General features: G+C 44.2%; 1 protein-coding gene across 1 annotated transcript in view; it reads left to right on the top strand.

Moving 5' to 3' along the window:
* Positions 1–14895, top strand: part of LOC104981225 — a 78979-nt gene that overhangs the window by 40576 nt on the left and 23508 nt on the right. The window contains exon 6 of the mRNA XM_010830229.1: positions 7527–7693. Coding sequence (XP_010828531.1) covers positions 7527–7693 — 167 coding nt within the window. The remainder of the gene's footprint in view (positions 1–7526; positions 7694–14895) is intronic.

Below are 14895 nucleotides of genomic sequence, written 5' to 3'. Positions count from 1 at the left end.
TCCTAGAGGAGAACATAGGCAAAACACTCTCCGACATACATCACAGCAGGATCCTCTATGACCCACCTCCCAGAATATTGGAAATAAAAGCAAAACTAAACAAACGGGACCTAATTAAACTTAAAAGCTTCTGCACAACAAAGGAAACTATTAGCAAGGTGAAAAGGCAGCCTTCAGAATGGGAGAAAATAATAGCAAATGAAGCAACTGACAAACAACTAATCTCAAAAATATACAAGCAACTCCTACAGCTCAACTCCAGAAAAATAAATGACCCAATCAAAAAATGGGCCAAAGGTATACTTCTAAACACATTCTATGAGACCAGCAGCATCTCCCTGATACCAAAACCCAACAATAATATAACAAAAAGAGAAAATTACAGGCAAATATCACTGATGAACATAGATGCAAAAATCCTGAACAAAATATTTGCAAGCTGAATTCAATAAAACATTTAAAAGATTATACACAATGATCAAGTGGAATTTATCACAGGGATACAAGGATAGTTCAATATTTGAAATTCAAAGGAGGTGATATACCATATTAACAATTGAAGAATAAAAATCATATGATCATTTTAATAGATGCATTAAAACCTATTGACAAAAGTCAACATTGATGATTTTAAAAAAAACTCTCCACAAAGTGGGCATAGAGGGAACATACCTCACCATATTGATGCTTTTGACTGTGAACAATTGATGCTTTTGAACTGTGGTGTTGGAGAAGACTCTTGACAGTCCATTGGGCTGCAAGGAGATCTAACCAGTCCATCCTAAAGGAAATCAGTCCTGAATATTCATTGGAAGGACTGATGCTGAAACTGAAGCTCCTATTCTTTGGCCACCTGATGCAAAGAAGTGACTCACTAGAAAAGACCCTGATGCTGGGAAAGATTGAAGGCAGGAGGAGAAGGGGACGATAGAGGATGATGAAAGATTGTTGCTGAGCTATGAAAGACGCTGGGATTCTTGGCCTCCGGAGGAGAGGAATTCAATCTGGGGCCAATAAGGCTTGATCACTCAGAGCTTTTGTGTGATAAAGTCTTATTAAAATATAAAAGAGATAGAGAAAGCTCCTGACATCTACACCAGAAAGGGGCAGAAAGAGTGCCCTGCTAGGCTTTAGCAGGAAGTTATATACCTACTAGCAGGCTGCTAATTAGAGAAAGGAAATGCCTCAAAACTCAGAGTGGCACCAGGCCCCTCACCTACAACATGCATTTTGAGATAACATTGGAACTAGGTGAGTCATCCCAGGCCATAAAACGATTGACATGAATCTTGAAGAAAGGCAGGTTTCTTAGCAAATGCATAGTCTCACTAACATAGCTTAAGGGAACATTTGCAAGAGTGAAACATACTGGTTTGTTGAGTAAAACATACTGGCTTGTTGAGTAAAACATACTGGCTTGTCAAGTCAGTTCTCAGTCTTAGGTGCAGCCAACCTGAAGAAAGACAGAATCTAAGGTAGATACATAGCTCACTAACAGAGCTTAAGAAAAGCATTTCATAAGAAAAGCCTTTTGCTTAGCGCAAAGTTTGAGAAAATTAAGCTCAGGAGGAACCAAGTGTCGTCATGGCAACCCAGAATTTTAAAAGAAACTTCCTCTTAATTTTGTATAGAGAATGGAAAAAAATCTGACACTTGCAGCCTATTTTTTCCATGTGGGGGCTCCTAGCCTTCCTGCCTGGAGAAGGCAATGGCACCCCACTCCAGTGCTCTTGCCTGGAAAATCCCATGGATGGAGGAGCCTGCTAGGCTGCAGTCCATGGGGTCACTGAGGGTCAGACACAACTGAGCGACTTCCCTTTCACTTTTCACTTTCATGCATTGGAGAAGGAAATGGCAACCCACTGCAGTGTTCTTGCCTGGAGAATCCCAGGGACAGGGGAGCCTGGTGGGCTGCCGTCTATGGGGTCGCACAGAGTCAGACACAACTGAAGCGACTTAGCAACAGCATAGCAAAGCAAGCCTTCCTGCCTGTTACCTTCTCAATGAGATGGTTGGATGGCAACACCGACCTGATGGACATGAGTTTGAGCAAGCTCCGGGAGTTGGTGATGGACAGGGAAGCCTGGTGTACTGCAGTCCATGGGGTCACAAAGAGTCACACACGACTGAGTGACTGAACTTAACTGAACCTCAACATAATAATGGCCAAACCTACAGGGCTTCGCTGGTGGCTCAGTGGTAAAGAATCTGCTTGTTGATGCAGGAGATGCAAGTTCAATCCCTGGGTTGGGAAGATTCCCCTGGAGAAGAAAATGGCAAGTCACTCCAGTATTCTTGTCTGGGAAATCTCATGGACAGAGGAGACTGGCAGGCTACAGTCCATAGGGTCTCAAACAAGTCTGGCAGGACTTAGCAACTAAACAACAAGAACAATGACAAACCTATAGCTAACATCATACTCAACAGTGAAAAGCTGAAAGTATTTCCTCTTAGATCAAGAATAGAACAAGGATGCTTACTCTCACTACTTTTGTTCAAAACAGTATTGGAAGTTCTAGCCACAGCAATCAGATAAGAAAAAGAAACAAAAGGAATTCAAACTGGAAAGGAAAAAGTAAACTGTTATTGTTTGCACATGGCATGATACTATATATAGAAAACCCTTAGGATCCCACAAAAAGAAACATCAAAACTAAGAAATGAATTCAGTGATGTTGCAAGATACAAATTAATGTGCAGAAATATGTTGCATTCCTATACACTAACAATGAACTATCAGAAAGAGAAATTATGAAAACCAATCCCATTTACAATTGCATCAAAAGAATAAAATACTTAGGAATAAATCTAACCAATGAGGTAAAAGACCTGTAGTCATAAAACTATAAGATAGTGATGAAAGAAATTGAAGATGACACCAAAAAAGGGGAAAATATATGGTGCCCACTGGATTGGAAGAATTAATATTACTAAAATGACCACACTACTCAAAGCAACACAGAGAATCAATTCAATTCCTATCAGAACACCAATAGAATTTTTCGCAAAACTAGAACAAATAATTTTAAAATTTATGAAAAACACAAAGACTTTGAACGGTCAAAACAATCTTGAGAAAGAAGAACAAAGCTAGAGAAATCAGGTTCACTCATTTCAAACTATACTACAGTTACAGAAGGTAAACACCGTATGTTCCCAAAATGTATGATACGGCACAAACACAGACTCATGTATCAGAGAGCCTAGGAGTGAACTTCCGCTTATATGGGCAATTAATCCACAGTGGAGATGACAAGAACATATAATGGGGAAAAAAACTCTTCAATAAATGGTGCTGGGAAAACTGGACGGTTGTGTGCAGAATAATCAAACTGGACTACTCTCTGATACCATATACAAAAATAAACTTAAAATGAATTAAAGACTTAAATGTAAGCCCTGAAACCATACAATTCCTAGAAAGAAACATAGGCTGTATGCTCTTTGACACCAGTCTTAGCAACTTCTTTGGATCTGTCTCTTCGGGGGAGGCAAACAAAAGCAAAAATAAATAAATATCAAACTGAAAAGCTCTTGCACTGCAAAGGAAACTATCAACAAGATGAAAAGGCAGCCAACTGAATGGGAGAAGATGTTTGCAAATGACGTACCTGATAGGGAGTTAATATCCGAAATATACAAAGAACCCATAAGACTCAACGTCATAGAAAACAACCTGATTTAAACACGGGCAGATAACATGAATAGACATTTTTCCAAAGAAAACATACAGACAGCCCACATCACTACTCATCACAAAAATGCAAAGCAAAACCACAGTGAGATATCAGTTTACATCTGCAGAATGACTGTTATCAGACAGACAGCAAATAACAGGTGTTGGTGAGGATGCAGTGAAAAGGGAACACTTCCACATGCTGATGGGCATGCACATTGGTGCAGCCACTATGGAAAATAGTACGCAGGTTCTTCAAAATATTAAAAATAGAGCTACCATACAATCCAGCAATTTCACTTCTGGGTATTTTTCTGAAGAAAACAAAATAACTGATTTGAAAAGATATTTCCATCCCTATCTTTATTGCAGCATTGCTTACAATAGCCAAGAGACGGAAGCAACCAAAGTACCCATCAAGAGTTGAGTGGATAAAAAGGATACAGTTTACTCGTACAATGGAATATTATTTGGCCTTAAGAAAGAATCTTCCTATTTCCGACAACATCGATGAACCTAGAGGGTATTATGCTAAGTGAAATAAGTTCCACAGAGAAAAACAAATACCATGTGATTTCACTTGAAAGTGGAACCTTAAAACAAGTGAACAAACAGAAACAGAAGCAGACTTATATACAAAGATTGCCAGAGGGCAGGAGTGTGTTTCAATAGGAGATGAGTGAAATAGAACAGGGGCTAAGAGGTGCAAACTAACTTGCATTTACAAAATAAATGTCGTTCAGATGAAATACACAGCATGGAGAATGCAATCAGTAATATTGCAATAACTGTGGGGACAGATGGTGAGTAGATGGTGCTCATCTAGTCATATACAGTGACATCAAGTCAGCAGGTGGTGCCCCTAGAGCTAACACAGTGTACTACAATTAAGAAAAAGAATTTCCCTTTTCGTCTTTGATGGTCTTAATTTTCACTGCAATATGTCTGTTTATCAGTTCTCCCTTATCTTTCCTGTATGCATTCTTAGGTCCTTTCACCTTTAAGTACAAGAATTTTATATTGTTTCTTTGAATATTTCCTTTCCTCCATTTTTCTTCTGAGACTTCTATTATCTGGATATTGACACATCTATCCTCCACATCTCTTGGATTTTATTTTCTATTTTCAATATTTTCTCTTTGCATTTCTTCCTAGGAGGATTGTTCAATCTATAATCCCTGTGTCAGGGATTTCCCTGACAGTTCAGTGGTTAAGACTTCACCGGGGTTCAATCCCTGGCCAGGGGGCTAAGATCCCACATGCCTTGTGGCTAAAAACAAAACAAAACATAAAACAGAAACAATATTGTAACAAATTTAATAAACACTTTAAAAATTAGCAAATAAAAACCCCTGTGTCATTTTTCATCTGGTTCTCCCATTTCCACCACTATATTCTTCAAAACTAACATTTACACTTAGATTTTGTTTGAATGATTTCTTGTTCTTGACTTACAGTGTGACTATCTTCCCTTATCTACTTACGTGTGTCTAACATGCTCATTTTAATTTTCTGCTCATGCATCCTGATAATTCTGCTCAGATGGTCTGCATTGTCAAGAATGTCTCCTTTTCTTTAGTGGGCATGGCTTGTGTGCCTCGAGGAGAATTTAGGGCAAGAGGAGGGGGTGAGTCCTAGTTTTGATGATCGCCATTTGCCACCACCCCGGAAGGTGCTCTGCTCAGGTGCTTTCCTCATTAAACACCTGGGAAAAAGCAGCCGTGGCAGGAGGTCACGTCCTGAGGTTGAAATCAACCATCCCTGGGGTTGGGGGATGCGGTGGAGGAGGGCGTAGTGAAAGATGAGATGAAAGAATGAATGCTCTCTGGTCACTGAGCAGCCTGTATTGTTTTCAACAGTTTCGTACCCCAGCAGGGTTTTTGGACAGCCCTACTATCACCTCCCTGGGTTGGAAAGATTCCCTGGAGAAGGAAAGGCAACCGACTCCAGTATGATTGCTTGGGAAATCCCATGGCCAGAGGAGCCTGGCGGGCTATAGTGCACGGGGCCACAAAGAGCTGGACTGAGCAGCTGAGCACACACGTACTATTCCCTCCAGAACAGGAGCGCCTCATCTCTGGCTTCTGGGGTAAAGAGGCAAAGGGAGAGGAAGAACTTAGGAACCTGCCCGGTCCTTGCCAGGACTAGGCGTCCCCTGCTCCAGGGCAGAGCTGGCCTGTTCCACACACCCACGCTGAGTAGCCGAGATCAGCTTCACGCCTCCTTATAGGACCTTGCGTCAGTTCTGTTCTTCAAATCCACGTTTCTCCCTCAGATCTGTAGTTTTGCCAGACTGGTGTTGGCAAAGGAAGCCAGCAGCCTATGCCATCTTTCAATCTTGGCAGAAGAAAAGGGGAAATATACAGTGCACTCGCTTGTGTATAATTTAAAAGCACACACGCAGAGATACTAAATACTTTTCAAGGAACCATAGATCTAAAAAAGAAAAAGAAAATATATGAAGGATACTTGGTGGTGGAGATGGAAAAAGAAATGGGGTAAAAGAATCAAATAAAACAAAACTGGTGTTTTACAAACCAATACGCTATGAGGAGAAACCATGGTCAATTATAAAAGCATTAATCCTTTGTTCAGCAAAACAGCTTCTGGAAATCTCCCCTATAAACACACACACACACCTGCACACACTCGGAGTGATGCCTGAGCAGCATGTAAGTGACAGAGTGAGAATTCGATCCCAGAGCTATCTTGATCCAAAGTCTGTTCTGTCCACTGTCCGTGATAATTTAATCTTTCCTGGGGCGTCAGTGTGAGTGCCTGCTGACACACAGCTCAGCTGGGCCCCTGGGTCCTAGTTTATATCATCTGACCAGCATAAATACCCATTTCTCAAGTATTGCTATCTCTTGGTTATATTAACAGAGATTGTACCTAATTCAAAACTCATTCTTCTTTTGATTCTGTCTTCAGTTTGGGGTTTTTTAAATGTATTTATTTTAATTGGAGGCTAATTTACAATATTGTGGTGGTTTTTGCCATGCATTGACATGAATCAGCCATGGGTGTACATGTGTCCCCCATCCTGAACCCTCCTCCCACTTCCCTCCCCATCCCATCCCTCAGGGTCATCCCAGTGCACCAGCCCTGAGGACCCTGTCTCATGCATCAAATCTGGACTGGTGATCTATTTCACATATGATAATATACATGTTTCAATGCTATTCTCTCAGATCATCCCACCCTCACCTTCTCCCACAGAGTCCAAAAGTCTGTTCTTGACATCTGTCTTCAGTTTTAAGATGGAATTAAATGGGCACACGCTGCCGGATAGTAAGTAAAGTCAGGTTCATGCTGAGTGGCTGAAAAGTGACCATCTGAGACTTAAAATAGTCTATATATGACGTAACAGGCCATTAATTAGGTGAATAAGTGAGTGAATGGTAATAGAAACCTCACCTGGCCCACTGTTAGCTAGGGGCCTGGCCTGCATGCAGCAACCGCGGAGGGTCCAGGACACAGGTGGGGCTGCAAGAATTCGGGGAGACACCTAAAAGGTGCCAACCACAGTCACCACCCTGGGCCACTCAGATCCACTTGAGCCCTTGCTCTATATCCAGCTTTCCCTCCACAGCATGCGGCCTCTGTTTTCCTGTGATAACAAGATGCCCCACTTCTACACTGAAAGGGAGGCACAAGGCCAGGGGTCAGAGTCCTTCAAATCCAAATCTCCTAAAACATTTTCATTAAGAAGGTTAGCGAAGGGCGTCCCTGGTGGTCCAGTGGTTAAGAATCCACTTGCCGATGCAGGGGTCATGGGTTCCGTCACTCACCAGTCTGAGCAGATGCCACATGCCGCAGAGCAGCTAAACTCCTGTGCCCCCAACCACAGAAGCCCGAGTGCCCCAGACCCTGCGATCTGAAACAGGAGACGCCGCCACAGTGAGCAGCCAGCACCCCGCAACCAGAGAGGAGCGCACGATCACTGCAGCTGACAACGGCCCCAGTGCAGCGACAAACACCCAAAGAAGCCAAAAATACGTTCACATTTTCCAAAAGGTCGGTGAAATAGCCACTGCTGCAGTTACTTCTAAAATCTTAACTGATACCTGTCATGCCCTTCCCCCCACACCCCTTTCAGATATTCCTCAGTCTCTTTGGCTTATTTTTGCTCGTGTGGCAAATGCCACCTTTACTCAAAAGGATAACCCTGAGCAAGCAACCCACTGATCCTAGAGGTGACTCAGGGCCACCTGGGCAAGGAAATCCAGAGTCACGGGCATTCAGATCATAATCCAGAAGGACGACCATAGGCTCTGGGCAGGCACTTGGCTTGGCTGCCAAGTCCTCATCCCAAAGAGGGGGGCTTGGTCTACACGGGTCTGATAATGGGACTGCTACCTGTCTTGGCTCATGAAACTCTGAGAGTGGACTCAGAGAAAAGGATTTGTCTCAAAGAAGAGGCTCTTTCGGGAGAGGCTGAACATTTAGGGAAAAAATCAGCCCCTTTTCTGGTCACCTTCCCCAAAGCACATCTTTACTTTATTTCCATTTTTTTTTTTTTTTTTTGGCCAATGAAGTGGTGACTCTACTGGTCTCTGAAGACCTGGAAAATCAAATCTAGACTATCTGAGCTTCCCACATTTAGTTCAAGCCTAGCCCAGGAAACCTTTCAAGGGCAAAGCTTCCTTCCGTGATGAATTCCATTCCCTAAGGGAAAGAAGTCACATCAGCCACACTACGCGGCCTGGAGGAGCTGAAAGAGCCAGCTGACCGGCAAAGGGACTTTCCCGCCTTGCAACTGGGTCACGGCCTGGAAGCAGTTTCCATTCGAATGAGGGCGTGATGAGAAGGAAAGTGCTCAGAAGCCAGGATGCTGACAACACAGTGACAATGGCAGCAAAAGCAACGCGTCTCGGCAACTCCCACTCCCTGACTTTTACTCTGAGTCACATCCTCGGCCAAGCGTTTTAACTGCATTTCCTCATTTAGTCCCCTTAGCAACATTATGAGGTAAATAATATTGTTATTTCCACTTTCCATCCACTTATTCAATAAGACATTTATTGAGCATTCAGTGTTCCAGGCATAAAACCAGGCACTAAGGATTTAACAAAAGCCAATCAGGCTATCATGGCAAGCAGAAGGGGAAAAAGTGAAAACAGTGACATACTTTCTTTCCTTGGGCTCTAAAATCAATGCGGATAGTGACTGCAGCTACGAAATAAAAAAATGCTTGCTCCTTGGAAGAACAGCTATGACAAACCTAGACAGCGTATTAAAAAGCAGAAACGCCAGTAAAGGGGTATAGTCCAAGCTGTGGCTTTTCCAGTAGTCATGTGAGAGTCGGCCCATAAAGAAGGCTGAGCGCCAAAGAATTCATACTTTTGAATTGTGGTGAGGAAGACTGAGGGCAAGAGGAGAAGTGGGTGACAGAGGATGAGATGGTTGGATGGCATCACTGACTCAACGGATCCGAGTTTGAACAAACTCCAGGACACAGTGAAGGAGAGGGAGGCCTGGCGTGCTGCAGCTCATGGGGTCACAAAGAGTCAGACACAACTTTCGGCTGAATAACAATAACACAGGAGGGATCAAGACGGCAGAGGAGGAAAACCCTGAGTTCACCTCCCGCCATGAACTCATCAAAACTACATCTGCACACAAAGAAACTCTTTCTGAGAACAGTCTGAAGACTAGCAGAATGGCTCTTCCACAATCAAGGTTATAAATACGGAATCACGCAGAGTCTTGTAGGAGGGGAGAAGATAATCTAGTCAGGACCTACACCTCTAATGAGCACCCCAGAACAGGACGGCGGTGTCAGAGGCTTGGGGACCCTCCCTAAGGACTGAGGCCCTCGAGCCCCGTATTAGGCACCCTAGCCCTGGGGTCTGGCCCTGGGAAGATGAACCCTCTTTAGGCTGGTCTGAAAATCAGTAGGGCTTACCCGAGGGTTACAAGAAGCTGAGACCCTGCTCTTAAAGATTGGGCACACAGATCTGCTTGTTCCCAGGCCCAGCACAGAGGCAGCAGGTTGGAAACTGTCAGTGCTCCGGCCAGCCTTCCAGGACCAGGCCAGTGCCCTCCCCAGCCCACACCAGCCTCCTACTCCAGCGCGACCTCTGCCAGCCCTGCACCCCATCCAGGCAATAACCACCATCACACACACCAGAGAGACGGAGAGCCAGCTCAGAAGTACAGCTCTAGCCCCCCAGGCTGGTGCCACCCCCGCCCTCTCAGCCAAGGCAAAGACTGCCATCACATGCCCAGGGAGAAGGGGTACAGCTCAGAACTGCTGCTCTAGCCCTGGGACCCTGCCCCCACCCCCCGTCCAGGCAAAGCAGAAATCTCCATCTTTCCAGGGAGAAGTTCATCTCCCTGGGGCTCCACCTCTAGACCCTCAGGGACCATTCAAACACACCCCCAACAGGGCAGGAGCTGTCTCTGAGCCTGAGAGAAGCTCCCACATCTCACACTCTGTTCCACTTCTAGTCTCTCCAGCACCAGCCCCACTTCCCACCAGGGTGCTGGCCACCAGTACCCCCCACGAGAAGACACTGCCCATGCTCTCTTGAGACCCCACCAAAGCCACCGGGCACACACAGACTGCAGATGGACTCTCCCACACCAGGACACTCCTTCAAGACTCAGGCAGTAAACTGGCCCTCCAAAATTCACAGACACAAGCGGAGCAATCATACAAAATAAGATGACAGAGGAACATGTTCAAAGTGAAAGAACAAGGTAACAAACCTAGAAAAAAAAAGAAGCCCTAAAGAAATGGAGATAAGTAAACTGAGCAGGGGAGACTCTGCATGACTCTCAGAGACTCAGGGTGCCTTCTCAGGGGACTGAGCCACTGAACAGCAGCAAACGTGACTAAGCTACCACATGACACTTGTCTTTCTCCGATTACTTCGATTAATACGATAATAGCTAGGTCCATCTACGTTGCTGTGAATGGCCTTTCATTCAAGTGTGTGCCATTTTAAGCCACCAGTTCAGTTCAGTCGCTCAGTCGTGTCTGACTCTTTGCGACCCAATGGACTGCAGCACGCCAGGCTTCCCTGTCCATCACCAACTCCAGAGCTTACTCAAACTCATGTCCATCGAGTCAATGATGCCATCTGACTATCTCATCCTCTGTCGTCCCATTCTCTTCCCACTTTCAATCTTTCCCAGCATCAGGGTCTTTTTCAATGAGTAGTTCTTCATGTCAGATAACCAAAGTATTGGGGTTTCAGCTTCAGCATCAGTCCTTCCAATCAATATTCAGGACTGATTTCCTTTAGGATGGACTGGTCGGATCTCCTTGCAGTCCAGGGGACCATCAAGAGTCTTCTCCAACACCCATCAGTTCTTCGGCACTCAGCTTTCCTTATAGACCAACTTTCACATCCATACATGACTACTGGAAAAACCATAGCTTTGACTAGACAGACATTTCTTGGCAAAATAATGTCTCTGCTTTTTAATATGCTGTCTAGATTGGTCATAGCTTTTCTTCCAAGGAGCAAGCCTCTTTTAATTTCATGGCTGCAGTCACCATCTGCAGTGATCTTGGAGCCCAAGAAAATAAAGTCTGTCACTGTTTCCATTGTTTCTCCATTTATTTGCCATCAAGTGATGGGCTGGATGCCATGATCTTAGTTTTCTGAATGTTGAGTTTTAACCCAACTTTTTCACTCTCCTCTTTCACTTTCATCAAGAGGCTCTTTAGTTCTTCGCTTTCCACCGTAGGGGTGGTGTCATCTGCATATCTGAGGTTATTGATATTTCCCCCAGCATCTTGATTTCAGCTTGTCCTTCATCCAGTCTGGCATTTCCCATGATGCACTCTGCATAAAAGTTAAATAAGTAGGGTGACGATATATAGCCTGGACGTATTCCTTTCCCAATTTGGAACCAGTCTGTTGTTCGATGTCCGGTTCTAACAATTGCTTCTTGACCTGTATACAGATTTCTCAGGAGGCAAGTCAGGTGGTCTGGTACTCCCATCTCTTGAAGAATTTTCCACAGTTTGTTGTCATTCACACAGTCAAAGTCTTTGGTGTAGTCAATAAAGCAGGTGTTTTTCTGGAACTCTCTTGCTTTTGCGATGATCCAGCAGATGTTGGCAATTTGATCTTTGGTTCCTCTGCCTTTTCTAAAACCAGCTTGAACATCTGATGTTTATGGTTCACATACTGTTGAAACCTGGCTTGGTGAATTTTGAGCATTACTTTGCTAGCGTGTGAGATGAGTGCAATTGTGTGATGTTTGAGCATTCTTTGGCATTGCCTTTCTTTGGGATTGGAATGAAAACTAACCTTTTCCAGTCCTGTGGCCACTGCTGAGTTTTCCAAGTTTGCTGGCATATTGAGGGAAGCACTTTCACAGCATCATCTTTCAGGATTTGAAATAGCTCAACTGGAATTCCATCACCTCCACTAGCTTTGTTCATAGTGATACTTTCTAAGGCCCTCTTGACATCACACTCCAGGATGTCTGGCTCTAGGTGAGTGATCACACGATCGTGCTTATCTGGGTCATGAAGATGTTTTTTTATATAGTTCTCCTGTGTATTCTTGCCACCTCTTCTTAATATCTTCTGCTTCTGTTAGGTCTATATTATTTCTGTACTTTATTGTGCCCATCTTTGCATGAAATGTTCCCTTGTATCTCTAATTTTCTTGAAGAGATCACTAGTCTTTCCTATTCTATTGTTTTCCTCTATTTCTTTGCACTGATCACTGAGGAAGGCTTTTGTATCTCTCCTTGCTATTCTTTGGAACTCTGCATTCAAATGCTTATATCTTTCCTTTACTCTTTTGCCTTTTGCATCTTTTATTTTCACAGCTATTCGTAAGGCCTCCCCAGACAGCCATTTTGCTTTTTTGCATTTCTTTCCCATGGGGATGGTCTTGATCCCTGTCTCCTGTACAATATCATGAACCTCCGTCCATAGTTCATCAGGCACTCTGTCTATCAGATCTAGTTCCTTAAATCTATTTCTCACTTCCACTGTATAATCATAAGGGGTTTGATTTAGGTCATACCTAAATGGTCTAGTGGTTTTCCCTACTTTCTTCAATTTAAGTCTGAATTTGGCAATAAGGAGTTCATGATCTGACCACAATCAGCTCCCAGTCTTGTTTTTGTTGACTGTATATAGAGCTTCTTCATTTTTGGCTGCAAAGATTATTCAGTCTGATTTCAGTGTTGACCACCTGGTGATGTCCACGTGTAGAGTCTTCTCTTGTGTTGTTGGAAGAGGGTGTTTGCTATGACCAGCGTGTTCTCTTGGCAAAACTCTGTTAGCCTTTGCCCTGCTTCGTTTTGTACTTTAAGGCCAAATTTGCCTGTTACTCCAGGTATCTCTTGACTTCCTACTTTTGCATTTCAGTGCCCTATAATGAAAAAGACATCTTTTTTGGTCTTAGTTCTAGAAGGTCTTGTAGGTCTTCAAAGAACCGTTCAACTTCGGCTTCTTCCACGTTACTGGTCAGGGCAATAGGCTTGGATTACCGTGATATTGAATGGTTTCCCTTGGAAACGAACAGAGATCATTCTGTCATTTTTGAGATTGCATCCAAGTACTGCATTTTGGACTCTTTTGTTGACTATAATGGCTACTCCATTTCTTCTAAGGGATTCCTGCCCACAGTAGTAGATAGAATGGTCATCTGAGTTAAATTCACCCATTCCAGTCCATTTTAGTTCACTGATTCCTAAAATGTCAATGTTCACTCTTGCCATCTCCTGTTTGACCACTTCCAATTTTCCTTGATTCATGAGCCTAACATTCCAGGTTCCTATGAAACATTGCTCTTTACAGCATCAGACTTTACTTCCATCACCAGTCACATCCACAATTAGGTATTGTTTTTACTTTTGCTCCGTCTCTTCATTCTTTCTGAAGTTACTTCTCACTTATCTCCCATAGTATATTGGGCACCTACTGACCTGGGGAGCTCATCTTTCAGTGTCCTATCTTTTTGCCTTTTCAATTGTTCATTGGGTTCTTGAGGCAAGAATACTGAAGTGTTTTGCCGTTCCCTTCTCCAGTGGACCATGTTTTGTCAGAACTCTCCACCATGACCCGTCCATCTTGGGTGACCCTATACGGCATGGCTCATAGTTTCATTGAGTTAGTCAAGGCTGTGGTCCATGTGATCAGTTTGGTTAGTTTTCTGTGATTGTTGTTTTCAGTCTGTCTGCCCTCTGATGGAGAAGGATAGAGGCTTGTGGAAACTTCCTGATGGGAGAGACTGATTGGGGGGGAAACTGGGTCTTGTTCTGATGGGCGGGGCCATACTTAGTAAATCTTAAAACCAATTTTCTGTTGATGGGCAAGGCTGTTTCCCTCCCTGTTGTTTGATTTGAAGCCAAACTATGGTGGAGGTAATGAAGATAAAGGCGACCTCCTTCAGAAGGTCCCATGCACTCGTGCCCCAGCCTGCAGCAGCCACTGTTGACCCACGCCTCTGCCGGAGACTCCTGGACACTCCCGGGCAAGTCTGGGTCAGTCTCTTGTGGGGTCACTGCTCCTTTCTCCTGGGTCCTGGTGCACACAAAGTTCTGTTTGTGCCCTCCAAGAGTCTATTTCCCCATTCCTGACTAAGTTTTGGCAGCTCTATGGTGGGGTTAATGGTGACCTCCAACAAGAGGGCTTGTGCCATACCCAGGTCTGCTGCACCCAGAGCCCCTGCCCCTGCAGCAGGCCACTGCTGACCTGTACCTTCACAAGAGACACCCAAACACAGTTCTGGCTCAGCTTCTCTGGGGTCTCTGGGTCCTGGTGCACACAAGGTTTGTTTGAGCCCTCTGAGTATCTCTGGTGGGTATGGGGTTAGATTCTAGATGCAATTTCACCCCTCCTGCCATCTTGCTGGGGCTTCTCCTTTGCCCGTGGACATGGGGTATCTTTATTGGTGGGATCCAACATTCTCCAGTGGACGGTTGTTCAGCAGAGAGTTGTAGTTTTAGAGTTCTCGCAGGAGAAGATGAGTGCATGTCCTTCTTATCTGCCATCTTACGCCACAAAAAGTGGTGTCTTCAAGCCACCAACTTTGTGGTAATTTTCAAGCAGGCATAGGAAATGAAAGCAAACATCAGTCAGTTCAGTCGCTCAGTCATGTCTGATTCTTTGCGACCCCATGAATTGCAGCACACCAGGCCTCCCTGTCCATCACCAACTCCTGGAGTTCACTGAGACTCACATCCATCGAGTCAGTGATGCCATCCAGCCATCTATCCTCTGTCATCCCCTTCTCCTC

Source organism: Bison bison, unplaced genomic scaffold (genome assembly GCF_000754665.1).
Source record: "Bison bison bison isolate TAMUID 2011002044 unplaced genomic scaffold, Bison_UMD1.0 scf7180017864516, whole genome shotgun sequence".
Classification (NCBI taxonomy): domain Eukaryota; kingdom Metazoa; phylum Chordata; class Mammalia; order Artiodactyla; family Bovidae; genus Bison; species Bison bison.
This window is presented reverse-complemented; position numbering and strand designations above follow the sequence as displayed.